Below are 26226 nucleotides of genomic sequence, written 5' to 3' on the forward strand. Positions count from 1 at the left end.
CCTCCTGGGCCCTTCAAGTTTTCAGAATCCTGCAGTGTGACACCTCCAAGCTTGGTCTTTCTCTTCACTGCTATCAGCTGAAGAAATGCCCCCGTGGGCTCCCCTTTTAGCTTTCTTTCTTTCTTTTCCCCTCTAGCTGTCTTACTCCAGCTCTTTTCACGTGTCATCTTCTCAAAGCACTTTCAAAACCTTCTGTACAGCACTTTTAGTTCATGTTTCATTGCGTTAGCGATTGTGTCCTTCAGAGCAATTTCCCAAGTCTCTTCAAATATCCACTTTATTCCATTTTCCTTCTTCCTTCTATTATTTTGATTGACCTTTTACTTTCTGCATGTATGACACCCTAGATGTCTTTCCCCATCTCTTCTGGTCTTTGATTGTTAGTGTTTCCGATGCCAGATCCATTTTTGAGATGATCTCTAAATTCAGGTGAGATATAGTCAAGGTCATACTTTGGCCCTTGGTAGTGACTTGATGGTGGTGGTGGAAAGTGGCCCTGAGACAAAAATATTTGAGAAATGCTGGCCTCACAGTTTAGCAATGAAGCCTTTTTATTATATCATGATTTCAAAATCTAGTTAGGCTTTTGCTAGGTTTTTCTCTCAAATGAGATTCCAACATTTAAAATCAGATACAAACTCTTTTAGGTTATGCAAATATAGCTTACCTGAAAATTATCTTGAGTTTCCAGTGCGGCATTAACTTGCATCATAGCTGCCAAGTGGGCATAATATTTATAGTGAAAGTAATAATTTGCACTGTAAATCTTCCATAGCAAAGAGAAGCAGATGATTTGTCGGTGAAGTTGTGCCAACTTCTTCTTCCTGTTAGAATGAGTAAGCGCAGACTGAATACAGAAACATCGTCATCGTGCTTTAGGCCTCAGGGGAACACAGGACACAGGGTTCTCACTCACAAACAAACTCACCACCAACAAGTTGATTCGGATTCAGAGTGACCCCTCATGACCAACAAATCAATTCTGATTCATAGTGACCGGGTAGGATCCCTTAATACAGGAATGATTCACCCCATTTACTGAGAGGGAAGGTGAGACCCAAACAGGTTAAGGTAATAACTCTAAGTCGGACAGCCAGAATGTGGTGGTGTCAGAACTGAGAACCATCCCCTTGGCCAGGTCTAGCCCAGCCCAGGCAGTCCAGTGTATGAGTCCCTCTGGGGCACGTGGTTGTGGGGAGCCAGATCTCACTCAACGAAGGAAATGAGCATCACCACAGGAGGTGGTAAGCATCCATGCTGGAGGCACTCAAGCAGAAGATGACCTATCTTCTCCAGAGAACGTTGGGATTCATAGGTCAAGCCCCAACAGACAATTTATCTGATAATGTAGCCCCAAATGCTCTAGATTTATGACAAAAACAAAGAGGCCATAAGCAACATGGATGTGACTATGCGTGATTTAACAAATAGAATACAAACTACAATTAGAAATATTTTTCAAAGAGGTTTTAAATAAAGGTGCGAAGGAAGGGATATTGTAGAATTGTGAAATAAAAAAGAATTTTAGGTACTTTCAATTTAGACATTGATGATATTGATTCTATTGAGGGAAGGGGAGGCAAAAGGCTCTAAGATATTTTAGCATACAAAGGAGATCCCAATCTCAAATATTATTTAGGGAAAATTTCTTTTTCTTATCTTAAAAGGGACACAGACACAACAACCTGCTGTGGGAAGCCATGAGCATAAGGTCATAATGGCATTCCAGGAGTCTCCATCAGGATTTTAATTAAAAAGGCATGGAACAAAGGAAACTGTCACAAAGTTCATGATTGGTGGCAGATCAGTACATCACAGTTACAATAGGACTACAAAAGCAGGAAAAGGACCATGATTGGGACAGATCATGAGTTTACAAGATTGGTCCAGGGCCTTCCAACGAAGGTAATTGGGATACGACTGATAGGGCATGACTTGACTATTTGACACCCAGTATTATCCCCAGTAGGGTGGTCTCCATCAATGACACACCCAGGCAACCCCTAAGAGAAACTGCACCTCCCCTTGTTGGCTGGGAAGGGGTGCGCGCTGCCGGAGGGCAAGATTATATACATCTTCGTTAACCATCAGATCCTGCCCTGACCTTGGAGGTGGACTCTGTTGAGTCTGCTGATTCAAATAATGCAAGTGCCTGTTTTTCTCAATGTGGGAATGGACAAACAGAGAGAGCAAGGTGATAGGAAATCTTCGATTGAGCAGCTTCAGGGCCTTCCTCAGCATTTTCTTGGCAAGCACCATGTTGCCCATGTTGAAACAGACCTGCAGTGAGAAAGAGGGATAGAAAGACAAGTCATGATTTGTACTCAGTTGATATGTGCCAACCATGCATATCTGAGAGTGCATAACGGAAAAGCTAACTGTGGTGGCGCCAAGATTAAGCAATAGAAAAGGTCTGCATCTGCCCTGGTAAAAATCAAAGCCTACGCAACCCTCTGGCCAGTTCTACTCTGTGCTACAAGGTTGCTGTGAGTCAGAATGAACTTGACAGTATGTGAGAACAAGGCCCAGGAACAAGATTTAGCAACAGACTATACTTCTTTCTTCGGTTTTGTAAACCCACAGAGGCAGTTCCACTCTCTGATAGGGTCACTTTGAGTTAGAATTGACTTAATGGCAGTCAGTCAGTTGCTTATTATGTCCTGTTTCTTTTTCTGTTTTGTTTCTAAGAATTCTATAAAGAATACCCGCCCCCTTTCTCTGTCTCCAAAAGAGCGAATCATTCCTCAACTTCCAGGGGAACGTCAACTCCTCCAGGAAACCTTCCTCAAAGCCTCACTACCACCCCTTCACACCTTTCCCCCAAGCCAGCGGTTCTGCTGTTCCGACAGCCTGTTCCAGGATGCACTGCTTGGTTTTCCGTCTGTTCCTCCAGCAACGAGTGCATACCTTGAGGTCAGGAACTGTCGATTAACCACCCGGCTCACTTCTCTCACTCAAACAGAACCTCCTTGAGAACCAGTCTTCCCATCTTGAATGTTTCTACCCCCCTATTCCCACCGACGGGGCCCCAGTTAGTTGCACAGTGGGGACAAATATAGCTACTAACCAAGAGGTCAACAGTGTCAAGGCGCCAGCTGCTCCACAGGTGAGAGGTGTGGCAGTCTGTTTCTGTAATGATTACAGTCTGGAACCCTGTGGGGCACTTCGACTCCGCCCTGTGCAGGCGTCCTCAAACTATGGCCTGTGGACCACATGCGGCCCGCCGAGGACATTTATCTGTCCCCCGGGTGTTTTTGCCCCATGTATTTTTTCACTTCAAAATAAGATATGTGCACTGTGCATAGGAATTTGTTCATAGGTTGTTTTGTTTTTTTTAACTATAGTTCGACCCTCCAAGAGGTCTGAGGGACAGTGAATTGGCCTCCTGTTTAAAAAGTTTGAGAACCCCTGCTGTAGAGTCTCTATGAATTGGAGTTGACTCACTGTCAACAGGTGTATGCCTGGAATATTAGTAAATGTTTATTAAATGTATGAATAGAAGATTAGTTGATCTGATATGTCTTAGTTACATATCCTCTACCTCTGAGAAAATGCTAACTATTCTTTGGATGTTATTAGGAAGCTATTCCATGAGGATGTCAAGTAGGAGGAAGGAAGGAGAGTTCTTGCTATTACCAAGTCAGGGAGAGTTGAGGCCCAGGGCTTAAGGGCAGTGTCTTGGGGTATGGTCGGAGCATGTCAAAGAGTATAGAAATGGCTTTTACCTATTTGGTGGGAAGCCATAATGACACAAAACAGATTAATTCATTTCTTGGATTAGTTTCTTACCTGACCCTTAAGGCTTAAGAAGGTGGCAGACTCGAAAGTGTGACTCCAAGTCTTCTGCCTCTTGAGAGTTTTCAGCAACTTCTCTGCCTCATTCAAATACACGTATGCCTACGACCAGCACGGTGAGGAGAAAGCATTGAGTCAGCAGAGGGTCAGCCCACCAAGGGGACACTGCTGAAGGAAGCTTTGGGCATTGCTTTCACCTCGAGCCCTAGCTTCACTAGTTAGAATAAGCTTCCAAATGCCTGATAGGGGCCTGGTGAAGAGAGCCCCTACTGAAGATGCTGGCTCACTTTCAGGCCCACCATTGCCCGCCAAGTCACTCATTCTAGAGGATACATCTAGAAATCGCCACCTTTACTCATATGGTCAAGTTAGTTCCCTGACCTGAGGTTCCCCCAAGGTAATGTCTTCTTTTGAGTCATTCCATTCTCCACCTCTCTATCGCCAAGAGAGCCACGGCTGTGACCATCTGCTATGTGAGAAGTCAGCCTACTTTGGGACTGTTATGAGCCACTCCCATTTTTCTCGTGAGAGGAGGAAGAGGGCAGAGCTCTGCAAAAATCGCATCCCCTCACCTCCAGCCTCCTGGGACATCGTCAGACACAGCAGTTTGGGCACATGTGAATAGCGGCACAAGGTCGAATAGAAGAGTAAGGTCAGGTAGCCTCATCTATCCCCAACCTCGGGTATGTGTGTGAGTCAGAAGGAGAGAGTCACGAGGGAGTTGGCTGCTAGTCCCAGATCTCCTTTGATGGGAAAGGGGGTGCAAATAGCATATTCTGGCTCTGGGTCTTTGCTTCCAATCACCATCTTCCTGATCAGTCACACTACTCCTTGTGCAGAGCTTAATGGGCATCTGCACACATTTTAGCAAGGAGACCTCGAACACTCCCCGAATCTACTCTAATAAAGACTTATGGGCCACTCTCTCACACACACGTGAATGGGCTTCACAAAGCCCATAACAAAAGTCCTCTATCTTTTCATTTTATTTTCCACAAAAACTTTTGAAGTACTATAGGATAGGCCGCCATATATTTACATGCCATGCACACACCTGTGCACATTTTTAAAATATGTTCCAGATTCCCCTATAGAGGGATCTGTCATTTGTAGTAACATGAATATTTATGAGAACAGGGCTCACTAGCATTTTCAATAGGTTAAAATTTTTAATTTTATATAAACTTAAGGTATGAGACTTGAGTGGGCTGCTCTGATCAGAAGCAACTGTAAAATAGGGAACAGACCACCATGGTGAACAGGAAGGTCTGTGGCTATGATGATTCATATGAGTGACATCTTTCCTGTAACTGGTTCGAGTCAGATGAAGCAAGTCCCAGAAAGGCCTTCCCTCAAGTGAGTTCATGCAAGGCTAGTCAGCCAGCTGCTTCATGCAAAAGCATGTGACGTTAAATCAGTTTAAGAAACACAGTCTGCTGTACTAGACACAGTCCTGGCCCTGGCCTAGCCCCCTCCCCAGCTCTCCCCTCTGGGAGATTTATATGTGTTTTAACATCTTGATGACCCTGAAGTATTTGCAATTTAGCTTTATTTAGCTCAGTGCTTCTCAACTTATTCAAAAAGGAATCATTTATATTTTGAGATGTCTTAAATCTTTACAATCCATGGACATTCAATGGGGCCTAATGGCCTGGAACTTTATGTACAAATTGTTATCCTGAAGGGGTCTAAAGGGGTTAGTGATAGTCTGGCACAGACTTCATGCAGGCCAAAGTGGCTGAGAGCCTCGTTGCAGATAACAAAATTAAAGGCAGATCTGTACTCGTTTGGAGAACTACAGATACTTTGTCCTCTCACGTAGTTTGTCAAGACAAGAGGGAAAAGCCATTGGGACATTATCAGGAAGGAGTATCCTGACATTGCAGTGATAGCAAAGGTCCATATCTGCAAGAACTCAGACTCCTGCTTTCATACAGGTGGACAAACCAGTTTCTAAAAGTGGCACATTCTTAAGTGATGCCTAATGCTAGATACAATTTTGCCCTAAGTCCCTTTTCTCAGTCTTAAATCATTTCCCTTTTTAGGAAATTTGGCTTTCAAAGAGAAGGGTGCTAACAGGAATCAAGACCACAAAGCAAGCCTCAGCATCCCAGCCTCCTTCAAGTCTTTCTAACCAGGGTCTAGCTGGCTCTATAGTGGAATATAACTTGTCCCTAGGGTAGAGGAGGTTTGAACAGACAGCTTACCATATAATTATCATTCATGATGATATAAGCAGACACAATTTCTAGGAAGTAATATAAGGCTTTGTTGTTTTCCTCCAAAGCCAGAAAGTGGTGGGCCAGAGGTAGGATGACAATTTCTAAGATCTCCTCACACTGGCACGATTCCAAGGGAATGATGTCCTCTTCAGCTGTCCTCATTTTCGTGATCGTGGCATCGAAGAAATCCAAGATCTTCTCTTTTATTTCTTCAGCACTGCCCAGATGCAGAAATAAAGAATAACAATCACTTCCAAATACATCTTTTGATATGAAAATATCTTTCTAGACTAATAAACAGCAAGATAATAAAATGCAGGTGCTACTGTCCAGCTCCCTGTGCACTCCCTACCACATTTCCCCACCTTAACCTATGAGGCCCAAGGGATGGGCCAGATAACTAATTCTAACAGTCTTCTGAATTCAGTGATAATTGCTTGTGCTCTACCTCCCAAACAATGATATATTCCTGTACCTGATATCATCAGGAAATATGTCAGAGTTCTTAGGAATCCCTGATATGGAGAAGGTGCTCTCTTCTTCAGCTAGAAAACAAACAAATGAGTAGTATGGGTCACTGAAGTGTTCCGTGTAGAGACTTGTCTGGTGCCCACCAAAGACTCTTGCTCTCCTCTCACAGTACAGAGGTGTTGGCTCCCCGGTCAGGATCTACAGTTCCCAATCCCCATCACCTCTCAGATGAATCCTCACAATTAGTTCACACAATGGAATGAGATAAGAAGTGACGTATGCCACCTTTGGGCCGATATGGTTAGGCGTCTTCTATGCTCTCCCCTTCCACAGGGAAGCAAAGGACTCTTTCTGACTTATTGCGTGTGCAAGGCTCTTTGTCAAGTTCCCCATTGGATTATTACACGTGCAGGAAATAAACTATGATTTTACTGTGTTAAATCATAGAAATGTTAACAACTCACTGCCACTGAGTCAATTCTGACTCATGGTGACAGTGTGTGTGTGTGTGTGTGTGTGTGTGTGTGTGTGTGTGGTGTCTGAGGTACTCTGAAGCTGTGAATCTTTATGGGAGCAGAATGGTGGGTTTGAACCACCAACCTTGCAGTTTGCATTCCAACATTTACTCAAAGATGCCACCAGCTATGTTCCAGCTGATAACACTATCCTAACCAATTTACCCTGCAGTAACTAAAACTATTATTTAATGAACCTGAAGGAAGAGACATATAGTTTCTAGTGAGGAAATATCAATATTTAAATAAAATACCCCAACTGGGCAATGAAAAGACAGATAAAGTGGAATCTAAAATCTTCAGAAGTTAGTCGTATCTAACCAAGCTTCAATAGGTTAGGGAATTTGATAATGGTTTTAGATCAGAAAACCAATGAGAATTGTTTAATCTTGCCACCTTTTCGCTCAAAAATAAGAAAATTGCCCTTTCAACAATTTCTGCATAAAGTGTCCAGTGACATTGGTTCTATTTTCAAAATGTATGATCATTTTCATTCTTGTTCTGGTTGTTCCATTTCCATTCACCCAGTTCCCCCGGCCCTTTGTTTGCTCATTTGTATTTTTAAATAATTATTGACCATTTGGTCTCATAGCTACCATTTTTAAGGAGACACAGTACTCCCAGGTGATATTCTTGGTTTTGTGAGCCAATCTAGTATTTAATTCAAAGTGATCTCAGCGACTTCCAGCAGGATGGCAGCCCAGGCAGATACGCTGCATAGAACTTCCACAGCAAAGATGTGAGAGCACAGATACAGAGGGAAACCAGGAGCCGCGAGGCTCTGAGGAAAAGACAGATACGTGAGCTGAAGACTGACGGAGAAGGGTGAAAATGAAAGTGGCACCCTTTCAGAGGACAGACAGATCAACAATTCTCTGCTGGCCCACTGCAAGCCAATCAAAATGAGCTCTGCTCCCAGCTCAGGACATTCTCCAGCACCTTACAACAGGAAAGAGAACCCCCTCCTCTTTCTCCGCACACCCTGGTTAGCAGCGGTATGCCCCGCACCACCCTTGCACGCACACTGGCTGACTACACACCTCCTGAGCACCCCGGGACTATAGCGTATAGTCTTAGAGAAAAGATGGGGCAGTTAGGATGGGCCTTCGTGGGGTGTTGCACTGATGCAGCGCGGCACAGATCGGCACCCAGAGGGGCTAGATCATGCCTAGATCCCCACAGCCCCTTGGTGACCAGAGACATCAACAATAGGAAGATAAAAGGGGTGGGGCGACAAATACATAGACATTAATAACACAATGCTTAAAAACTACTGGAGAATTGAAGAAATAAGGAGTTGTCATTTTTTAATCCTTTGAAACAAATATGAATGAAAACACAACATTTCAAAACACACGCAAAAGCAACACTCAGAGGGTAATTTATCGCAATAAATGTACACATCAAAAATAGAGAACCAAAATCAACATCTTAACCGAACACATCCAGCAACTAGAACAAGAACAGCAAAATCAACCTTCAGCCACCAGAAGAAGAGAAATAATAAAGATTCATCTGTCAAAATAAATTAAAAATTAGAAGCCATTCAAAAACAGCAAATAGAAATTTAGAAGATAATACTAAGATTTTAGTAAACATAATACTTGAGATGAGCAAAGCAGGAGAATTGAAGCAACGGCAGGATGAACTAGAGAAACAGTAGAAAGAATAAAGAAGACAAGAAGTTGGTTCTTTGAAAGGATGAACAAAACTGAAAACCCACCGGCTAACTTATCAATGGAAAAGAAAGGGAAGATGCAAATATCATGAATAAGAAACAAAAGAGGTGGTGGTGCCACCAGAGAACCAACTGAAAGGGAAATATTAAAATAATATCACGAAGGCTTGCGGATCCCTGGTGGCATAGTGGTTACACACTGCACTGCTAACCACAAGGCCGGCAGTTCAAAGCCTCCAGTCACTCCATGGAAGAAAATAATGACAACATTTCCTTGAGATTTTAGTCTTAGAAACCCACAGGAGCAGTTCTACTTTGTTCTTTACTCTGCCTTCCACTGTGTTGCTATGTGTAGGAAATGATTCAATGGCAGTTAATTTGTGGATTTTGAATTGATGAAAGACTGTACTCCAATAAATTTGAAAGCCTGGAAGAAATGGACAACTTACCAGTAAAATACCACCTACTAAATTAACACAGATTGGTGTAGAAAATTTGAACACACCCAAAACAGACAAACAAACAAAAAAGAAATGAATCAGGTCATTAAAACTTCCAATTAAAAAAATTGGGGACCAGATGGCTTCACTGGTGAATCACACCAATTCAGAGTAAAGTTGATGCCAATTCTATGCAAACTGTTCCAGAACAGAGCAGGGCAAACTCCAAATTCATTTTATGAATTGAGCAATACTACAACCTCACAAGCCCATTAACAGAATAGTAAGTTACAGACCAATATCCCTTATGAACAGTTATTAAAATTCTCCATATCCTAGCCAGTAGAATTCAGCAACTTATCAATAATAATAAACCATGACTAAATGGGATTCATTCCAGGTATGCAAGGAGGCTGAACATTAAAAATAATCAATATAATCCATCACAGAAATAAAGCAAAGGAAAAGAACTACACGATCATATCAATTGATATGGAGAAGGCAAAATCTTTTGACAAAGCGAACTCCCGTTCCTAATAAAAACTCTGAACAACATAGGATTAGAAGAGAAAGTCTTCATCATAAGAGCAGGCAGACATTTAAACCACATGGATGACATCTTGCTCAATGAAGAGACACGTAAAGCATTCCCCTTTCAAACAGGACCCCAAGAAGGAAGCCCTGAAGAACCACTCTAATTCAACATCCTGCTGGAAGTCGGGGCCACATCTACTAAGCAGCAACGGGAAATTAAACACATCCAAACTGGCAAAAAAAAAAAAAGTTAGACTCTATTTTCCAGTGATATGAGTAAACACATACAAAGCCCCAATGACTTGACAAGAAAATTGTTGGAACTAATGGAAAGATTCAGCGATATGGTAAGGTATTAGCTCAGCATACAAAAATCAGTCAGTCTCGAATACTGACTAAAGAGTTCAGTAAGGGGCATCAAGAAGACAATAGTATTTACAATAGTTACTCAAAAGATGACATAGTTAGGAATACATGAACTCAACCCCAATAAAAACACTTGAACAAAAGAAACTACTAACTAACACTACAACAAGGAGACACAGAGAGAAATCATGGAAGACTATACCATGTTCGTGGATTGAAACACGTAACATTATGAAAAGGTCAATCTAACACAAAGCAATCTATACCTATAATGCAATTCCAGTCCAGATCCCAGCATCTTTCTTTAGAGGTTGAAAAATGAATACCGAGCTTTATATGGAAAGAGACATAGGATATGCAGAGCACTGCTAAAGAAGAACAAAGTATGAGGTCTTTTATTTCTCCGCCTCAGAAACTACCACACAGTCATGAGAGTCAAAACAGCAGTGTTATTGGTACAACAATAGATGCATAGACAAATGGGACAGAATTGAGAACCCTGAAGTAAATTCATCAGATGATTTTTCTGAAAGGGCCAAAACACATTAGTGGAAAGATAGTTTCTTCAATACATGGTGGGGCCCAAACTGGATATTCACTTGCATAAAACTGAAACAGGACCCATACCTCATTCAAAATACAAAAATGAGCTCAAGATGTATTAAGATGACTCATGCGTGAGGCGAGCAGAGCCAGAGACGAGACACGAGGCCGAACGCCGGGTCTGACAAGATGGCCGGGCTGCCCCGCAGGATTATCAAGGAAACCCAGTGTTTGCTGGCAGAACCAGTTCCTGGTATCAAAGCAGAACCAGATGAGAGCAACGCCCGTTATTTTCATGTGGTCATTGCTGGCCCCCAGGATTCCCCCTTTGAGGAGGGGCTTTTAAACTTGAACTATTCCTTCCAGAAGAATACCCAATGGCAGCTCCTAAAGTACGTCTCATGACCAAAATTTATCACCCTAATGTAGACAAGTTGGGAAGAATAGGTTTAGATATTTTGAAAGATAAGTGGTCCCCAGCACTGCAGATCGGCACAGTTCTGCTGTTGATCCAGGCTTTGCTAAGTGCTCCCAATCCAGATGATCCATTAGCAAATGATGTAGCTGAGCAGTGGAAGACCAACGAAGCCCAAGCCATAGAAACAGCTAGAGCATGGACTAGACTATATGCCATGAATAATATTTAAGTCGATCTGATCATCAAGTGTGCATCACTTCTCCTGTTCTGCCAAGACTTCTTCCTTGTTTTATTTGCATTTAATGGACACAGTCTTAGAACCATTACTGAATAAAAGCCCAGACATCTTCAGTCTTTTGGTGATTAAATGCACATTCGCAAAAAAAAAAAAAAGATGTATTAAGATGAGGTGTCAACAGAATCAGGTAACAGACGACCCAAAACAAGGGTCACAAGGAAGGGATGAGTCAACCAGGGCGCAGTACAGCACCCATGAAATACACACTGTGCCTCTGGTTCTTTGAGGCTTCCTCACCCCCTACTATCGTGACCCCAGTTCTGCCTTTCAGTTCTGGCTAGACCGGAGCATGTGCACTGGTACAGGGAAGAGCTCACGACACAAGGACTCCAGGTCAGATGAACCCCCCCAGGAACAGAAACCCCTCAGGAGGGTAAGAGGGCAGGGGAGGGAAGAAGGGAGGAAGGGGGAAAGGACACATAACCCCCCCCACACACACCCAGGGGGGATGAACAACAGAAACATGGGTGATGGAGACAGCGGTTGGTGTAAGATATGAAAACAATAATAATTTGCAATTTATCAAGGGCTCATGAGGGTGGCAGGGTGGGGGAGAGAAAAAAGAGGAGCTGATACCAAGGGCTCAAATAGAAAGTAAATAATTAGAAAATGATGATGGCAACATATGTACAAACATGTTTGATATAATTGATGTATGAAATGTTCTAAGAGCTGTAAGAACCCCTAATAACATGATTTTAAAATTTATAAAGATGTAATAAAGATCTAAACACAAACCCTCAATTTATAAAGATCGTCAATGAAAAAATAGGGAATGAACCTATTGCATGGAATAAACACATTATCAAACGTAATGAAACATACACACAGCAGAAGTCAAAATAGAAAGATAGGTAAATAAAAATGACCTCAGGGACTTGTTTTAATTCAAGGTTTAAAGAGTCTCCCAGAGAAATAGTTTTGAGGAGTCTTCTAGTCTTAACCAGTTCAATGAGTCCGGATTTTCAAAAGACTTTGAAGTTCTGGTCTACATTCCCCCCTATTCTATCATAATCCATCTACTATGGCCCTGTAGCTATCATTATCTGAAAATCTCCTGGACCTTGCTCAACATAGTGGTCCTTGGATTCCCAGTTCAGATCTCTACTATAGACCTCACCACACACATACACTTGGTCCTTCTGGATTGTGACCTGGCATGGCTGGAAGCTGGATGTATCCAATTATGCTTTGACTCCTATAAAATTGCCCTTGCCAAGGTTACCTGTGGACATCATGTTATCAAGAGGTTAAATTGTGGTGCTCACCTTATTAAATCTCTTAGTAGTATTTGACACTATCGACTAGTCCCTCTTTTCACTGGCTACTCTATCTCCTATCCCCTTGCTTCCCTCCCTTCCTGAATGCCCACTTCCCTGACTCTTTCCTACTCCTCTACCAACATGTTAAAGGTTGAGTCCACAATCTCTTCCTAAGTAACAGAATCTGCCCACGACTTTAAATCCCACTAATATGCCAATGACTTTTTGTTTCATAACCCTAAGCCCTGACACCTACTCTTAATTACAGATCCATATATCTAAGTAACATATGGATACGGAATTAAAAAACAAACTATTGTCGAGTCAGTTCTGACTCATGATGACTGCCATGCCTCAGAGTAGAACTGCGCTTCTTAGGGTACTTTGGAAGTAGACAGCTAGGTTTTTCTTCCAAGCCGCACTGAGTCTACTAGAATCTCCAGGCTTTGGGGGCCATTATTTCCACCATTCAGGGACTCTAGACACCTAATAAACATCTCAAAATTAACATGATCCACACAGAACTTTTGAAGCTCTCCACCTCCCTAAACGTCTACTCCCCACCATGATAAACATCAGAACTGTACATCCATTTTTGTCAAAGCAAAAACATACACAACCTCTTTGATTATTTTTATTCCTTTAGGAAATCCAAATGACTATTCCCTAAAACATATATAAACTACTTATTCCATCCATTTTTTTAGTACTGTCCTCAAAACAAACCTCAGTTATCTGACTAAATTACAATAAAGTGATGTCTCTGATACTCGATTCCTTTCACCTGTTCTCTAAGAGGAGACAGTAAACGTGACTTTCCCGACAATGATTCAGATCTCTGTGGCAGTAACTTCTGTCCTACTGCACAACTTCCATCGTCTTTTAGTAACAGATCTCACTTCTCCGCAGGGTCATCGAGACCACGTTTACCAGCTTCTCTTGCAACTGCAGATGCCCACATGGGTAAGTCGTGACTAAGTTTAAGTTCTGGTCACTGTTATTAAAAAAGAAAGCCTTGGAAGGACATTTAGAAAATTTCCTTTAAAAGGCAGTAGGGCACTCCTCTTAGGTGGGACACTCCTCCTTAATCTGGCCTGAAACATAAATATGATGGCTAGAACTCCAGCGGGTGTTTTGGACTAAGGGTCTCATGTTCAAAGGTTACATACTTGTCCCAGCGATGAACTCAGGACTTTACATGGGAAAAATAAGTATACACAACTCTAGCTGAGTTTTGGTGCTCGTGAAGAATACTGAAACGACCATGGATTGCCAGAAAAAGAAACAAATCTGTCTTGGAAGAAGTACAGACAAGAATACTCCTTAGAAGGCATGACGATGAGATTTCATCTTAATTACTTTGGACATGTTGTCAGGAGGGACCAGACCCTGGAGGAGGTCATCATGATTTGTAAAACCGAGCGTCAGAAAAATAGAAGACCCTCAAGGAGATTAACTGGCACAGTGCATACAACAATGGGATCAAACACGGGAACGACTGCGAACATGGTGACAGACTGGGCAGTGTTTTGTTCTGTTGTACGTCGGGTCATCCTTAAGTTAGAACTAACTCAATACCTAACCACAACATCAACAGTTGGGTCCTGGTTCTGGGTGGTACAAGCAGACTGCAATCAGCTGATAACCCAAAGGTTGCCGGTTGTAGTCCATCCAGTGGCTCCACAGAAGAAAGGCCTGGCAAACTGCATCTGTAACTATTATAACCAAGGAAATCCAGTGGAGAAGTTTACTCTGTAATACAAGGAGTCGCAATGAATCGGGGGCCGACTTGATGACAGCCAACAATAACAGCTGGCTATTTGCTATTGACAGCTAATAATCATCTCCATCTATAGTCTGGTGGGTGGGGTCAAATGTTGCCCTTTTGGTTAGCAGCCAAGTGCTTTTACCACTCTGTCACTAGAGCCCCTTTCTGTCCCAGTTCACAGAATGCAATTCAAACTAGCCACCAAATCCTACAAGGTCCTCAACTCTAAAATTAAAAATGTATGAAAATAGACTTGTTTGTCCTTTTAACCACTATATCCAGTGGTGAGATTCAGCCATTTTGCACCAGTTCTGCAGAACCGAAACCACATTTTTTGTTGAGTTTGTTGAGCCGTTGTTCAAATGGCACTTGTATTCCGGGTTCTCTCTAAGGTGGGCAGCTGTCAGCTGCCAATGCAGAAATCACAAATGAACATTCCTCACTTATTTTTAATATTCATCTGTGCAACAGTCTATCCTAAGTGCCTGTAGTATTGTTCATTCTATGCACAGGTATAAAACATTCGGCAGAACTATGCTTGCAATATTTCTTTATTCAGTTGATGAAATTTATTTATATTTTTGTTGAAACGCTACATTTTTATTCCCTTGCATCTGTGACTTCAGCAAGCAAACATCATGTAAAGAGAAAAAAATGCCAAGCAACCAGAGGGTGACACGCTGACCTTCGTTTCAGCTTTGTGTTCCGCCCCAATTTCCCATGATGAGGTGGGAGTGAATTTTGCAATTCCTGAAAGTGTCCAACGAGCTCACATGTTGTCAGAACAATTGCTGTAAGTTCATCAGAAGCTGAAAGGGTTTTTTTCAAAGAGGAACATATTATGTTCAAAGAAGAAAAGTCGCCTGTTTCTAATATATCAAACATGATGGCTATTATCTGGTTGGCCTACTTCTCCAGGAATGGGATCCTACTCCTACTGTGGAAAGATGGTTAAGGATAAATCTCACAGTCAGTGATGCTCAAATGAAAGTGAAAAATATTTCAAGTAAGGATGCCAGTGAAGATGCAAATACGGGTTTTATTGTTTTGTCATGTATTGTCTAGTATTTCTTCATTAACTTTTAAAATTCTTATACCCTAGTTTTGTGTACCTCTTATTGTTTTTATTTAACTATTGACTGTATTAAATAATAAACTACCTTTCAGTGTATCTCTTTTATACGTAAAGCAGTCATTAGGGCAGCAAAGCCGGCTATTCAGTTCTTTGAATCCCACTACTGATCATATCCCCAGTACCTGGATCACTGCCTAGCTCAAAGAATAGACAGTCAATGAATATTTTCAGAATCAATGCATCTTCTTTGAAAATAAATAAGTAAAGATAAAATATACTTCTGATTTTTGTCATTATATCTTTTACCATTGGTTGAATCTTATTTTTAGCTCTCAGATTTCTTCGTCTAAAGGGGGAAAGATTCTATCAAGAATTCACTACATCAAGGGAAGAAAGCCGGTGGTGCCCAGCTATCAAAAGATGAGCCAGTCAGGGTGCAGTAGAGCACCGATGACACACACAACTTTCCTCTAGTTATTTGGTGCTTCCATCCCCCCACTATCATGACCTCAACTCTACCTTACAAATCGGATTAGACTAGAACACACTGCTACAGATAAAAACCCGCAACACAGGGAATCCAGGGTAGATAGATATACCAGGAAGATAAGGGGAAGGTGGGAGGGAGAAAGGAGGACTTAATCACAAGGATCAACATATATGCCCCTCCCAGGGGGTGGGAATAATATATAAGTGGGTGAAGGGTGACAGAGAACGGTGTAAGATATGAAAATAACAATCTAAAACTTACCAAGGGTTCATGACAGAGGACGGGCAGGGGAGGGAGGGGGAAAATGAGGAGCTGATATCAAGGACTCAAGTAGAAAGAAAATGCTTTGAAAATTATGACAGCATTATATAACTGTGCTTGACACATGGATGAATGAATGGATTGTGATAAGAGATGTAAGAGGCCCCAATAAAAGTATTTAATAAAAAATTTTTAAAGAATTCACTACATCAAAGATAATCTGAAAAAAATCAAAAGATTAAGATGCAAAATATTGGTATGCCCTCAAAAGAAAGGAGGCATGCAAAGTTACGACTTGCTCACTCTGGTTTCAAAAATCTGGAAATAAGAGTTCTGGTTCAAGATGACAAGGTTATCTCTTATGTTTTTTCCTGCCACCCCAAGTCCAAGAGATAAACCCACACGGTCTAGGATGGGAGGGGGCAAACGCTTGTCTTAGCGCCATTGCACTAGCTGTCCTGGAATAGTCTTCCCCGGCCATCCACGTGACAAACTCCCTCACGTCTCTGTCTTTACACAAATCTCTCCCCTTAGCGTTTGTGCTGTTAGGTGCCTTGGAGTCCCTTGGGACTCGTACAGACCTCATGTACAACAGAATGGAGCACAAGCCCGCAGTTGGTCTTAGGTCTGAGCCCCTTGTTGCAGCCACTGCATCAACTCATCTTGCCACGGGCCTTCTCCTTTTCTCTCCCTCTACGTTCCCAAGCCCCCACTGCTTCTCCGGGGACATCGTGCACTCCCAAAGCCTGGGCTATGTTGTCAAAGCCTCATCATTCTCTGCACCCAGCCCCTCAGGGACCCGTGTGGTCCAGATCTGCTCCCTCTAGATTGCTTTCCAGATCGCTCCACTGAGGACTAGTTATGAAAGAAAGAAGTTTACGTTTAAGGCCATGGGCCCTAGCCATCGCCTTAATCATGTCCATGTCCAATGTGTTGAGTCGAATGTCCACTGTGAAGTGGTGATACGGGATGAAGTCTCCACTTCTGCAGTGGTCACATCTGTGAGCCTTCTCTTCTAGATAGCGGGCACACTTCAAGTGCATGGCTTTCTTCTGGTCCTTCAGCCACAGCTCATAGGCTGTTTTCTGCATCATGGGCTTGCAGAATCGAATGATGTGGCACTCAATCACCTCACTTTCCAGTTCTCGAAGTTCCTCCTCTTCATGAAGAGCTGGAGAGAACAGAAAGAATTTCGTTTGTCAACCAGCCGACGCACAACAAATCGGCTTCTGCTCCTCAACACAGAGCTGCTCTTGGATCTAGCAGTTCCTCTAAGTAAGGGGGCGTGTGAGGCGATCCCTGACTCTCTACTTACCTATGCCACCATTGGTCTTCAGAGACAAGGAGCGAAAATGCACTTCATATGAGCCTGAGTGTTGTTTCAGAGCCATCTGGAGCTCTTTGCCGCTGCGAAAGCAATCAAAGATGCTGGATTCCACTAAGGTTGCCAGGCCTTTGATCATCATCTTCATGTTCCAACAAGGGAGGATCTCAAACAGCAACTCTGTCGTGAAGGTCTGACCGATAATGGCAGCACACCTCACCAACATCTGGTGGGAAAGGCTCATGCTATCCAGCTGGACCAGAGAGATCTCTGTGGGTGCAAAGCCATGTGAGAGGCGCTAGTCACCTGTCTTCATGAAGCATTTTCTAGAGACAGGCAACTGTTATGGACTGATTCCCATTCATAGAAACCCAATCAAGCTAAGTACTTCTCAAATGAATGTCAAGGCATTCCTGATTCGGCGTTAAAGTGCACCAAGGGTACACGAGGAAAGAGAGAAGATATAATTGGGGCTCAACATAATGAGGAGAGGAAGAGTCTATCATTTTATTCAATAACTTTTCTGCTTGACCCTTTTCTTTCTTTCTCTCTTTCTTTCTTTCTTTCTTTCTTTCTTTCTTTCTTTCTTTCTTTCTTTCCTTTCACCTCTCTGTTTTCTGGAGTCTCCTAGCAGTTAGGTTTCTAGCTACTCGCCCCAAAGATATGCCTCGTTTCAATGGTCGTCATCAATGATCGTAATTCATATCTCCAATCTCGACTTCTCAGCAAAGTCTGAGTGTCCCGGCTCCTGTGGTTTCCTGGATAGTTTGACCAGTGTGTCACACATCAGGTACACAATTTGAACGTGCCCACAGAACACAGGAGGCGCAAGGCCAGCTCGCTTTACTAACTCAGTGTCAGTTGTCTTTTGTTATCTTTCCTTCCCCCTTTTTCATTGATAGTTGTCCTTGAGAAAGCAAAAGTGGAATATAGATTCTAGTGAGCAAACACAAAGTCAAATTTTCTTTACCTTTTAATGATGCCGGGGGTGACAAGTTTCTCAATCTAACACCACTAGCAATGTTACAGACTTCTCCACTTTCCTCTTCGGAATTGGCAAGAAGCATATTCAATTCCTCAGTTGGCTTAGTGAAATTCTCTATAGGGAGATAAGAAGAAAAATTGAGAGCCATTATACTGCCTTATAAAGTTTGGTTTTTCAACAAATTCAAGATGGGTGTCATATATGAAAATCTACACATACTCAAGAGATGCTTTGCCTTTTTGTGTTTCCGTAAATGATTGACGATGAGTGTGGAAAGTCTTCCACTGTTCATTCAGTTTATAAAAATATGATTCAGAGCCAAATTACCAGAATGCATCTCCTAGTATATAGTAAAATGTGACATGTACGCCTATTCAAATACACACATTCAGATGCAAACACATTTTCTATTCTGTTTAGGACACGGCTACTATCAGAAAGCCTCTTCCTGTCTGTCAGTCAGTTTGTCTCCTGTGGTGATTTTGTACTGCTGTGATGGTAGAAGCTATATAATCAGTATTCCAATACCAACAGGGTCACTTATGGGGGGGAGGGCAAGTTTTAATAGGGTTTACAGAGTAAAACAGACCAGAATTGTAGATGAAGACAGATGATGAGCAAGCTCCCAAAATTGGTCAATAAAAACTCTGGATTACAACAGCACATTACCCAATATAGTCCTAGAAGATGATCCCCCACCCCAGGTAGAAAGGCCCTCAAAAGCAATAGCGATGACATCAATCTACTCAAGCATACCAATGGTCAAGAAGATAGAGCAGCACCATGTTGTACACGGTCCACATCGAACTACTCAATGGCAACTAGCAGCAACAATGATCAAAGCGAGATATTAAAAATAGCAAAGTTTGAAAAAAGAATTTGCGGAGTAATTTTGTTCCTGGTACACCAAAAAGCAATATTTATTTATCCCACCCGTCATGAATTACCAGTGCAACCACCACTGCCCATTGTTGCAGCCACTGTGTTAACTCATCGCCTTGATGGGCTTCCTCCTTTTGGCTGACCTTTCACTTTACCAAGTGGAATGTCCTTTCCCAGGAACTGGTCTCTCCTGACAACATGTTCGGTCTTTAGACAGAGCCTCACCATCCTCACTTCTAAGGAGCATTCTGGTTGTACTTCTTACAAGACAAATTTGTTTGTTCTTCTGGCCATCCACAGTATTTCCAATATTCTTCTCCAATTCCATAATTTAAGTCTATCGATTCTTCTTCAGTCTTCCCCGTTCCTTGTCCAGCTTTCACATACATATGAGGTGACTGAGAATAGCATGGTTTGGGTCAGGTGCACCTTAGTCCTCAAAGGACATCTTTACTCTTCAACATTTTAAAGAGCTCTTGTGCAGCAGATCTTCCCGATGCAATACGTCACTTGACTTATTGACTGCTGCTTCTATGAGCATTGATTGTGGTGTCATGCAAAATGAATTCCTTGATGACTCCAATCTTTTCCATTTATCAAGAGGGCTTTTGGTCCAGTTGTGAGGATTTTGGCTTTCTTTACATTGAGTTGTAATCTATAGAGTGTTTAATCTTCATCAGCAAGTGATTCAAGTCTTCCTATCTATAGAGATAGATGTACATATTTAAATAACCAGCCAGGGAGGATAACTGGTATTGTGGTATTAGAGAGGAAGGAGTGATTAATTCAGAAAACCTTCATGGAGGAGGAAATATTTCTATTGAATTTGGCATGAATTGATTTTCCAAGTACAGAATAGAGGGGAGACCAGCACAAAAGCACAGAGAACACTAAGCAAGTTAGAGTACTGTGAGTAGACAAGGCAGGTTAAAAGACATAGTGTGTGGAAATGTTAATGTGGGAGAAGTAGTCAAGGAAAGACATTAGGAGCAGATTAGGAGAGAAGTCAATAACATAAAAATAATTTGGGACTTTATTCCACAGGCGACGGGGGAACTGTCACAGGTTTCTGAAGATGAGGTTGCAGTAACTGAGATTCAATCCACTGATGAAGGTACAACTGGGAGCAGCATGTCAGGGAAGAAAGAGAACAGCAGGTCAAGGACTACGAAAGAAGCTTCAGCAATAGGATGTGAAGAAATAATGACTGATCGAAGTAGGTAAGTGGTAATGCAAGAAGAGGACAAATACTAAAGTTATTGAAGAAATGGAGGTATGTAAGATATGTAAGATAAATATGGAGGTCAGAGAGACATGAATCAAGTTGGGAAATACATGATCAACTATGACTGAGGAGAAAGATTAGTACTTTAAGTTTCAGGTATGCTGAGCTTGGGGGGTTGTCTATGGGACAGCCCAGAGATCCTAAGTATTGCAAATGTTTTATGTGCTCAAGTATTAACCAAAGGGTTGGCATTTTGAGTCCACCTAGGGGCACCTCAAAAACAGGATTGAAATCTACTTCAGAAAACCAGCCAATGAAAACCATACGGAGCACAATTCTATGCTAACACATAGAGTTGTCAACACAAGTCAGTATATCAGTTCCATGCATGTGAGTGAGTTGGTTTTCTGGTTTTCTAGGACAGTCCAATGAACAACTGGAAGTATCATGCAGAATCAGGAGTGAAGTTAGGGTTGTAAATACACAAAAATACACACACCACATATGAAGGCTAGGGAATTGATGAATACAAGAAAACAACTAGGAAGAAAGTACTAAGTGGCACAAACTTGACAACACCTAACAACTTACATCAATCAATCGGAAATATTAAAGAGCCAGAAATACACCCATACAATTAGGTCTAACTGACAAAGTGCAGAAGTAACATAATGAAAGAATTGCAACATTTCTGTAAATAGAGCTAAAGTAATTGGACATCAAAGACACCCTTCCCCCACTTGAACCTTGATATAAATATCATACCTCATACGAAAAATTAATTGAAAAGTGGATCACAAACTTAAATGTAAGATGTGAAACTCTAAAATTTTTAGAAAAACACAGAGGTGAAAATCCTTAGGTTCTGTGGTTAAGCAAAGTGTTCTTAGACTTGACATCAAAAGCAGAGTCCTTAGAAAGAAACATTGAGACAGTAGACAGTGTAAGATATGAAAATAATAATAATTTATAAGTTATCAAGGGTTCATGAGGATGGGAGGGTGGAGGAAGGAGGGTAAAAATGAGGAACTGATACCAAGGGCTCAAATAGAAAGAAAATGTTTTGAAAAGGATGATGGCACTGTGTTACGGTTCTCAAGAGGAAAAAAAAACAGGATGCATGCGAAAAAATATATATAGATATACAGATTGTATATCTATATATATATATAGATTGTATATCTATATATACATGTATAGATATATATTTATGGATATATACCGCATGAAGGAATATAACAGATAATTAGTCCATATAGCAGTGCATAGGACTCAGTTCAACTCACTTCCGTAGAACAGTTAATATACTGAAAGTACTTCAACCCTTGAGGGCTGCTGGGTCCATGATCAAGAAAGCAAACAGCTGAGTCTTCCCTAGGGCAATGCCTGGACACAGTAGCAAAAAGCAGGGTGGGTCACCACCAGTCAGCAACTCAGAAATTTAACGAAGCAGTTCCAAATGGGATATTGAACTCAAGCAATGCAAGATGAAAGGATCTGCCAGCCTCAAGCTCAAGCAATTTATACACCACCAGCATGGTGAAGCAGGTCTTTTTTTAAAAAACATTTTATTAGGGGCTCATACAACTCTTATCACCATCCATACATATGCATACATCAATTGTATAAAGCACATCTGTACATTCTTTGCCCTAATCATTTTCAAAGCATTTGCTCTCCAATTAAGCCCTTTGCATTGGGTCCTCTTTCCCCCCCCCACTCTCTCCCCGCTCCCCCTCCCTCATGAGCCCTTGATAATTCATAGATTATTATTTTGTCATATCTTGCCCAATTCAGCATCTCCCTTCACCCCCTTCTCTGTTGTCCATCCCCCAGGGAGGAGGTCACATGTAGATCCTTGTAATCAGTTCCCCCTTTCCAAACCACTCACCCTCTACTCTCCCAGTATCACCCCTCACCCCCTAGTTCTGAAGGTATCATCCACCCTGAATTCCCTGTGCCTCCAGCTCCTATCTGCACCAGTGTACAGACTTGCAAGGTAGAATTCAGATCATGGCAGCATCCAGGATCTGGGGGAAAGCTGTATTCTTCATCGATGATACATCACACCCTGACTGACTCATCTCCTCCCCTGGACCCCTCTGTGGGGGGGTCTCCAGTGGCCGACAAATGGGCTTTGGGTCTCCACTCTGCACTTCCCCCTTCATTCACTGTGGTAAGATATTTTTTTTATGATGATGATGATGCCTTATCCCTGATCCCTTTGGTACCTTGTGATCGCACAGGCTGGTGTGCTTCTTCCATGTGGGCTTTGTTGCTTCTGAGCAAGATGGCAGCTTGTTCACCTTCAATCCTTTAAGACCCCAGACACTATCTCTTTTGATAGCCGGGCACCATCAGCTTTCTTCGCCACATTTGTTTATGCACCCATTTGTCTTTGGCGATCATATCATGGAGGTGTGCAGCCAATGATACGATTTTTTGTTCTTTGATTCCTGATAACTGATCCCTTCGGGACCACGTGATCACACAGGCTGGTGTGTTCTTCCATGTGGGTTTTGTTGCTGGTGAAGCAGGTCTTGAAGGAACCTCAAGCTCTAACAACATGATCCATGGGTTGGCTGTCCCATCGGGAGTGCAGCTCACAAGTTGAGGCAGAGAACTAGCTAAAGCAGCCGCATGCTGGTCCAATCACCAGAGAGCAAGAGAAAGAGGGGTGGAACTTGCTGAGTCAGTTATCTCTTTGCCCTCCAATAAACTACAACCTTATTAATCCCTCATGCTCCTATTTGTCAGGTTGGCACAAGAAACCTACTTATCAGAGCAACATATGTACAATGTGCTTGACAAAATGGATGTATGCATTGTTAGAAAAGCACTAAGAGCCCCCAATAAATAATTTAAAAAAAAGAAAAATCGATCAATTGAACTTTACAAAAAATTTTTAAGTGTTTTTAAAAGGCTTTGTAAAGAGAATGAAAATGCATGCGTCAGAATCAGAGAAAATATTTGTAAATCAAAAGTCTGACAAAGTAGTAGTATGTAGACTACATAATGAACTCTCAAAACTGAATAGTAAAGAAAAAGTCAAATCAGAAAATGGGCAAAAGGCATCCAGAGGCATTTTACCAAAGAAGATATGCAGATGGAAAACAGACACGAGAGATGCCCAAAATCCTTAGTCACAACAGAAGTGCACATTAAAACAACACTGAAACCCCCACATTCCCGAGAGAATGGCTAAAATGGAAACAACCGAAAAACAGTGACTATGCCCAGTGCTGAGAAAGTGACAGAAAATCTTGGATCACATATACATAAGTGGTTGAGATGTAAAAATGTGCATGCCCTTAGAAAGCAGCGTGGCAGCCTCTCTAAAAAAATGAAAGCATGACTCAGCAACTGCCCTCCTGGGCATCTAAACTTGTATTTACATGAAACTTATATTTTGTACAAAAGCTATACACTAATATTTATAGTAGTTTTATTTGTAAGATCCCCAAACTGGAAATTACCCTGATCTCTTTCAGCAGGTGAATGTTTAAACAACCCGTGGCACATCTTCCATACCATACCATGGACTCACCCACAAAAAAGGACCTTACAAAAGGGGAACGGGGTGGGGGGGGAACAATCTTTGGTTGACTCTCCAGAAATGTATGCTAAATGAGAAAAAGTGAATCCTGAAAGATTATATACTGTATCATTCTGTTTAGGTACTAAGCATTTTTGAAATGGTAACAATTACGGACTTGGAGAACAGATTAATGGTTGCCAGGGGTTAAGGAGAGAATAGGGAAGTAAGTGTGATTACAAAGAGAGCAGCATGAGGTAGCCTAGTTGTTGTGGAAATTTTCTTGACTGTATCAAGGTCAATTTTGCTGTGATAGTCTACATAGTTTTGCATTATGTTACCATGGGGGGTGGGGGTGGGGCTGAGTAACAGCACATTCATCTTTCTGTATTCTTTCTTACAGCTGCATGTTAATGTACAATTATCTCCAAAATTTCATTGACAAAGGAAAAAAAGCAGCAGGTAAGTGTTGAATTCAGCCATTTTGTCATACGCATAGTCCAGTGGCTTTCCAGACACAGTGGATATCAGACACAAAAAAGATGCTTAGTACATGCTTGTTGAATGAAATCTTTTGAAAAGATTTTAGGTACTTTAGTTCCATTTTACAGCTGAGAGGACCCAATGGGATTTATGACTCTCTCCAAAGACCAGCAATTAAATTGCACTGGAAAGGACTTCAGTGGTACAACGGTCAAGCAGTTGGCTGCTAACTGAAAGTTTCGTAGTTCTAAGCCAACAATAGCTCACTTGGAGAAAGATGTGGCAATCTGTTTCCATAAAGCCTAGGAAACTCTATGGGGAGTTCTACTCTGCTATCTAGAATTGCTGTGAAATGAAATCACTTTGAGACCTAGGGACTTGGGGTTTGTGTACTTTGTTGTCAAATTCAAGGTCAAATTTTCCTTATGATGACATCTTTATATGCTCTCTTTTATGAAAGGGTTGAAATTCATTCAAACTTCACAGGTCTATTTTATATCAAGACATATTTAATTCTGTTCCTAAAAAGATTTATTTTCTAGATGACCACTTTTAGTTCCATAACTGTGAAATCTCTTAACAAATAGTATATCTACCAGATATATATATATATTTATATATATATATACATATACATACCAGAGGCATGTCTAGCACCCCAGCTAGTTGTAATCCGCTACATTCAAATTTATACCTCTGCCTAATTGTTCAGCCCATGATTGTTTTTACTAAAAGGTTCACTGGGTCTTATTTGTGCCACGATCTCAACCTTCACCTTTCCTATGGCATGGGAACTTTATTGACAATTCATTTGGGGCTAATACTTTACTTCTATTTCCCCCCAGATAACATCTAAGTTCTCTTTCAGTTGTGAAATTTGGGGTTTTAAGATTTCTCAGCCTTTGCTCATGTCCAGCACAGGTATACATTCTGTAGTCCAGTGAGTGAGTCCCAGGGTCTTTGAAAGCAAAGACTGTCACTTCTGGTATGCTTTTGCTTCCCCTAAACCCCCCGACTCCATAAGAATCAGCTATGAATTGATTTCACTCTTGCCAGCCTCTCTCCAAAAGAAGTTGTTTATGTAGCCCGGAAGCAACAAAGCTCACAGAGAAGAAGCACACAAGCTGTGTGATCACGAGGTGTTGAAGGGATCAGGTAGCAGACACTAAAGAACAAAAAACATCATTGTGTGATCACCTTCCCCGCATAAACACTGAAGACGAATGTGTGCATAAGTAAGTGTGGTGAAGAAGGCTGATGGTACCTGGCTATCAAGAGATATAGTGTCTGGGGTCTTAAAGGCTTGAAAATAAACAAGCAGTCATCTAACACAGAAGCAACAAAGCCCACATGGAAGCAGCATACCGACATGTGTGATCATGAAGGGCCGAGGGGACCAGGTTTCAAGCACCAAAGGCGGGGGAAAATTCCTATCATCGTGAATGAGGGGAGCGTGTGATGGGGACCCAATGCCCATCTGTAGACAACTGGACATCCCTTGCAGAGGGGTGGTGGGAAGGAGATGAGTCACTCAGGGTTCAGTGTAGCAACAATGAGACTCACAACCTTCCTCTAGTTCTCAAACGCTTCTTCCCCCCAACTATCATGATCTCAATTCTACCTTGCAAACCTGGTTAGACCAGAGAATGCACAGTG

General features: G+C 41.8%; 1 protein-coding gene and 1 pseudogene across 1 annotated transcript in view; one reads left to right on the plus strand and one right to left on the minus strand.

Moving 5' to 3' along the window:
* ADCY10 (adenylate cyclase 10) overlaps positions 1-26226 on the minus strand; it is a 108360-nt gene that overhangs the window by 23245 nt on the left and 58889 nt on the right. The window contains exons 18-25 of the mRNA XM_075540467.1: positions 18431-18559; positions 17452-17730; positions 17017-17307; positions 6493-6562; positions 6003-6234; positions 3790-3897; positions 2105-2280; positions 668-824 (exon numbers count right to left, since the gene is read on the minus strand). Coding sequence (XP_075396582.1) covers positions 668-824; positions 2105-2280; positions 3790-3897; positions 6003-6234; positions 6493-6562; positions 17017-17307; positions 17452-17730; positions 18431-18559 — 1442 coding nt within the window. The remainder of the gene's footprint in view (positions 1-667; positions 825-2104; positions 2281-3789; positions 3898-6002; positions 6235-6492; positions 6563-17016; positions 17308-17451; positions 17731-18430; positions 18560-26226) is intronic.
* LOC142437198 (ubiquitin-conjugating enzyme E2 N pseudogene) lies at positions 10754-11333 on the plus strand (annotated as a pseudogene).

Source organism: Tenrec ecaudatus, chromosome 1, assembly GCF_050624435.1.
Source record: "Tenrec ecaudatus isolate mTenEca1 chromosome 1, mTenEca1.hap1, whole genome shotgun sequence".
NCBI classification, from domain to species: Eukaryota; Metazoa; Chordata; class Mammalia; order Afrosoricida; family Tenrecidae; genus Tenrec; species Tenrec ecaudatus.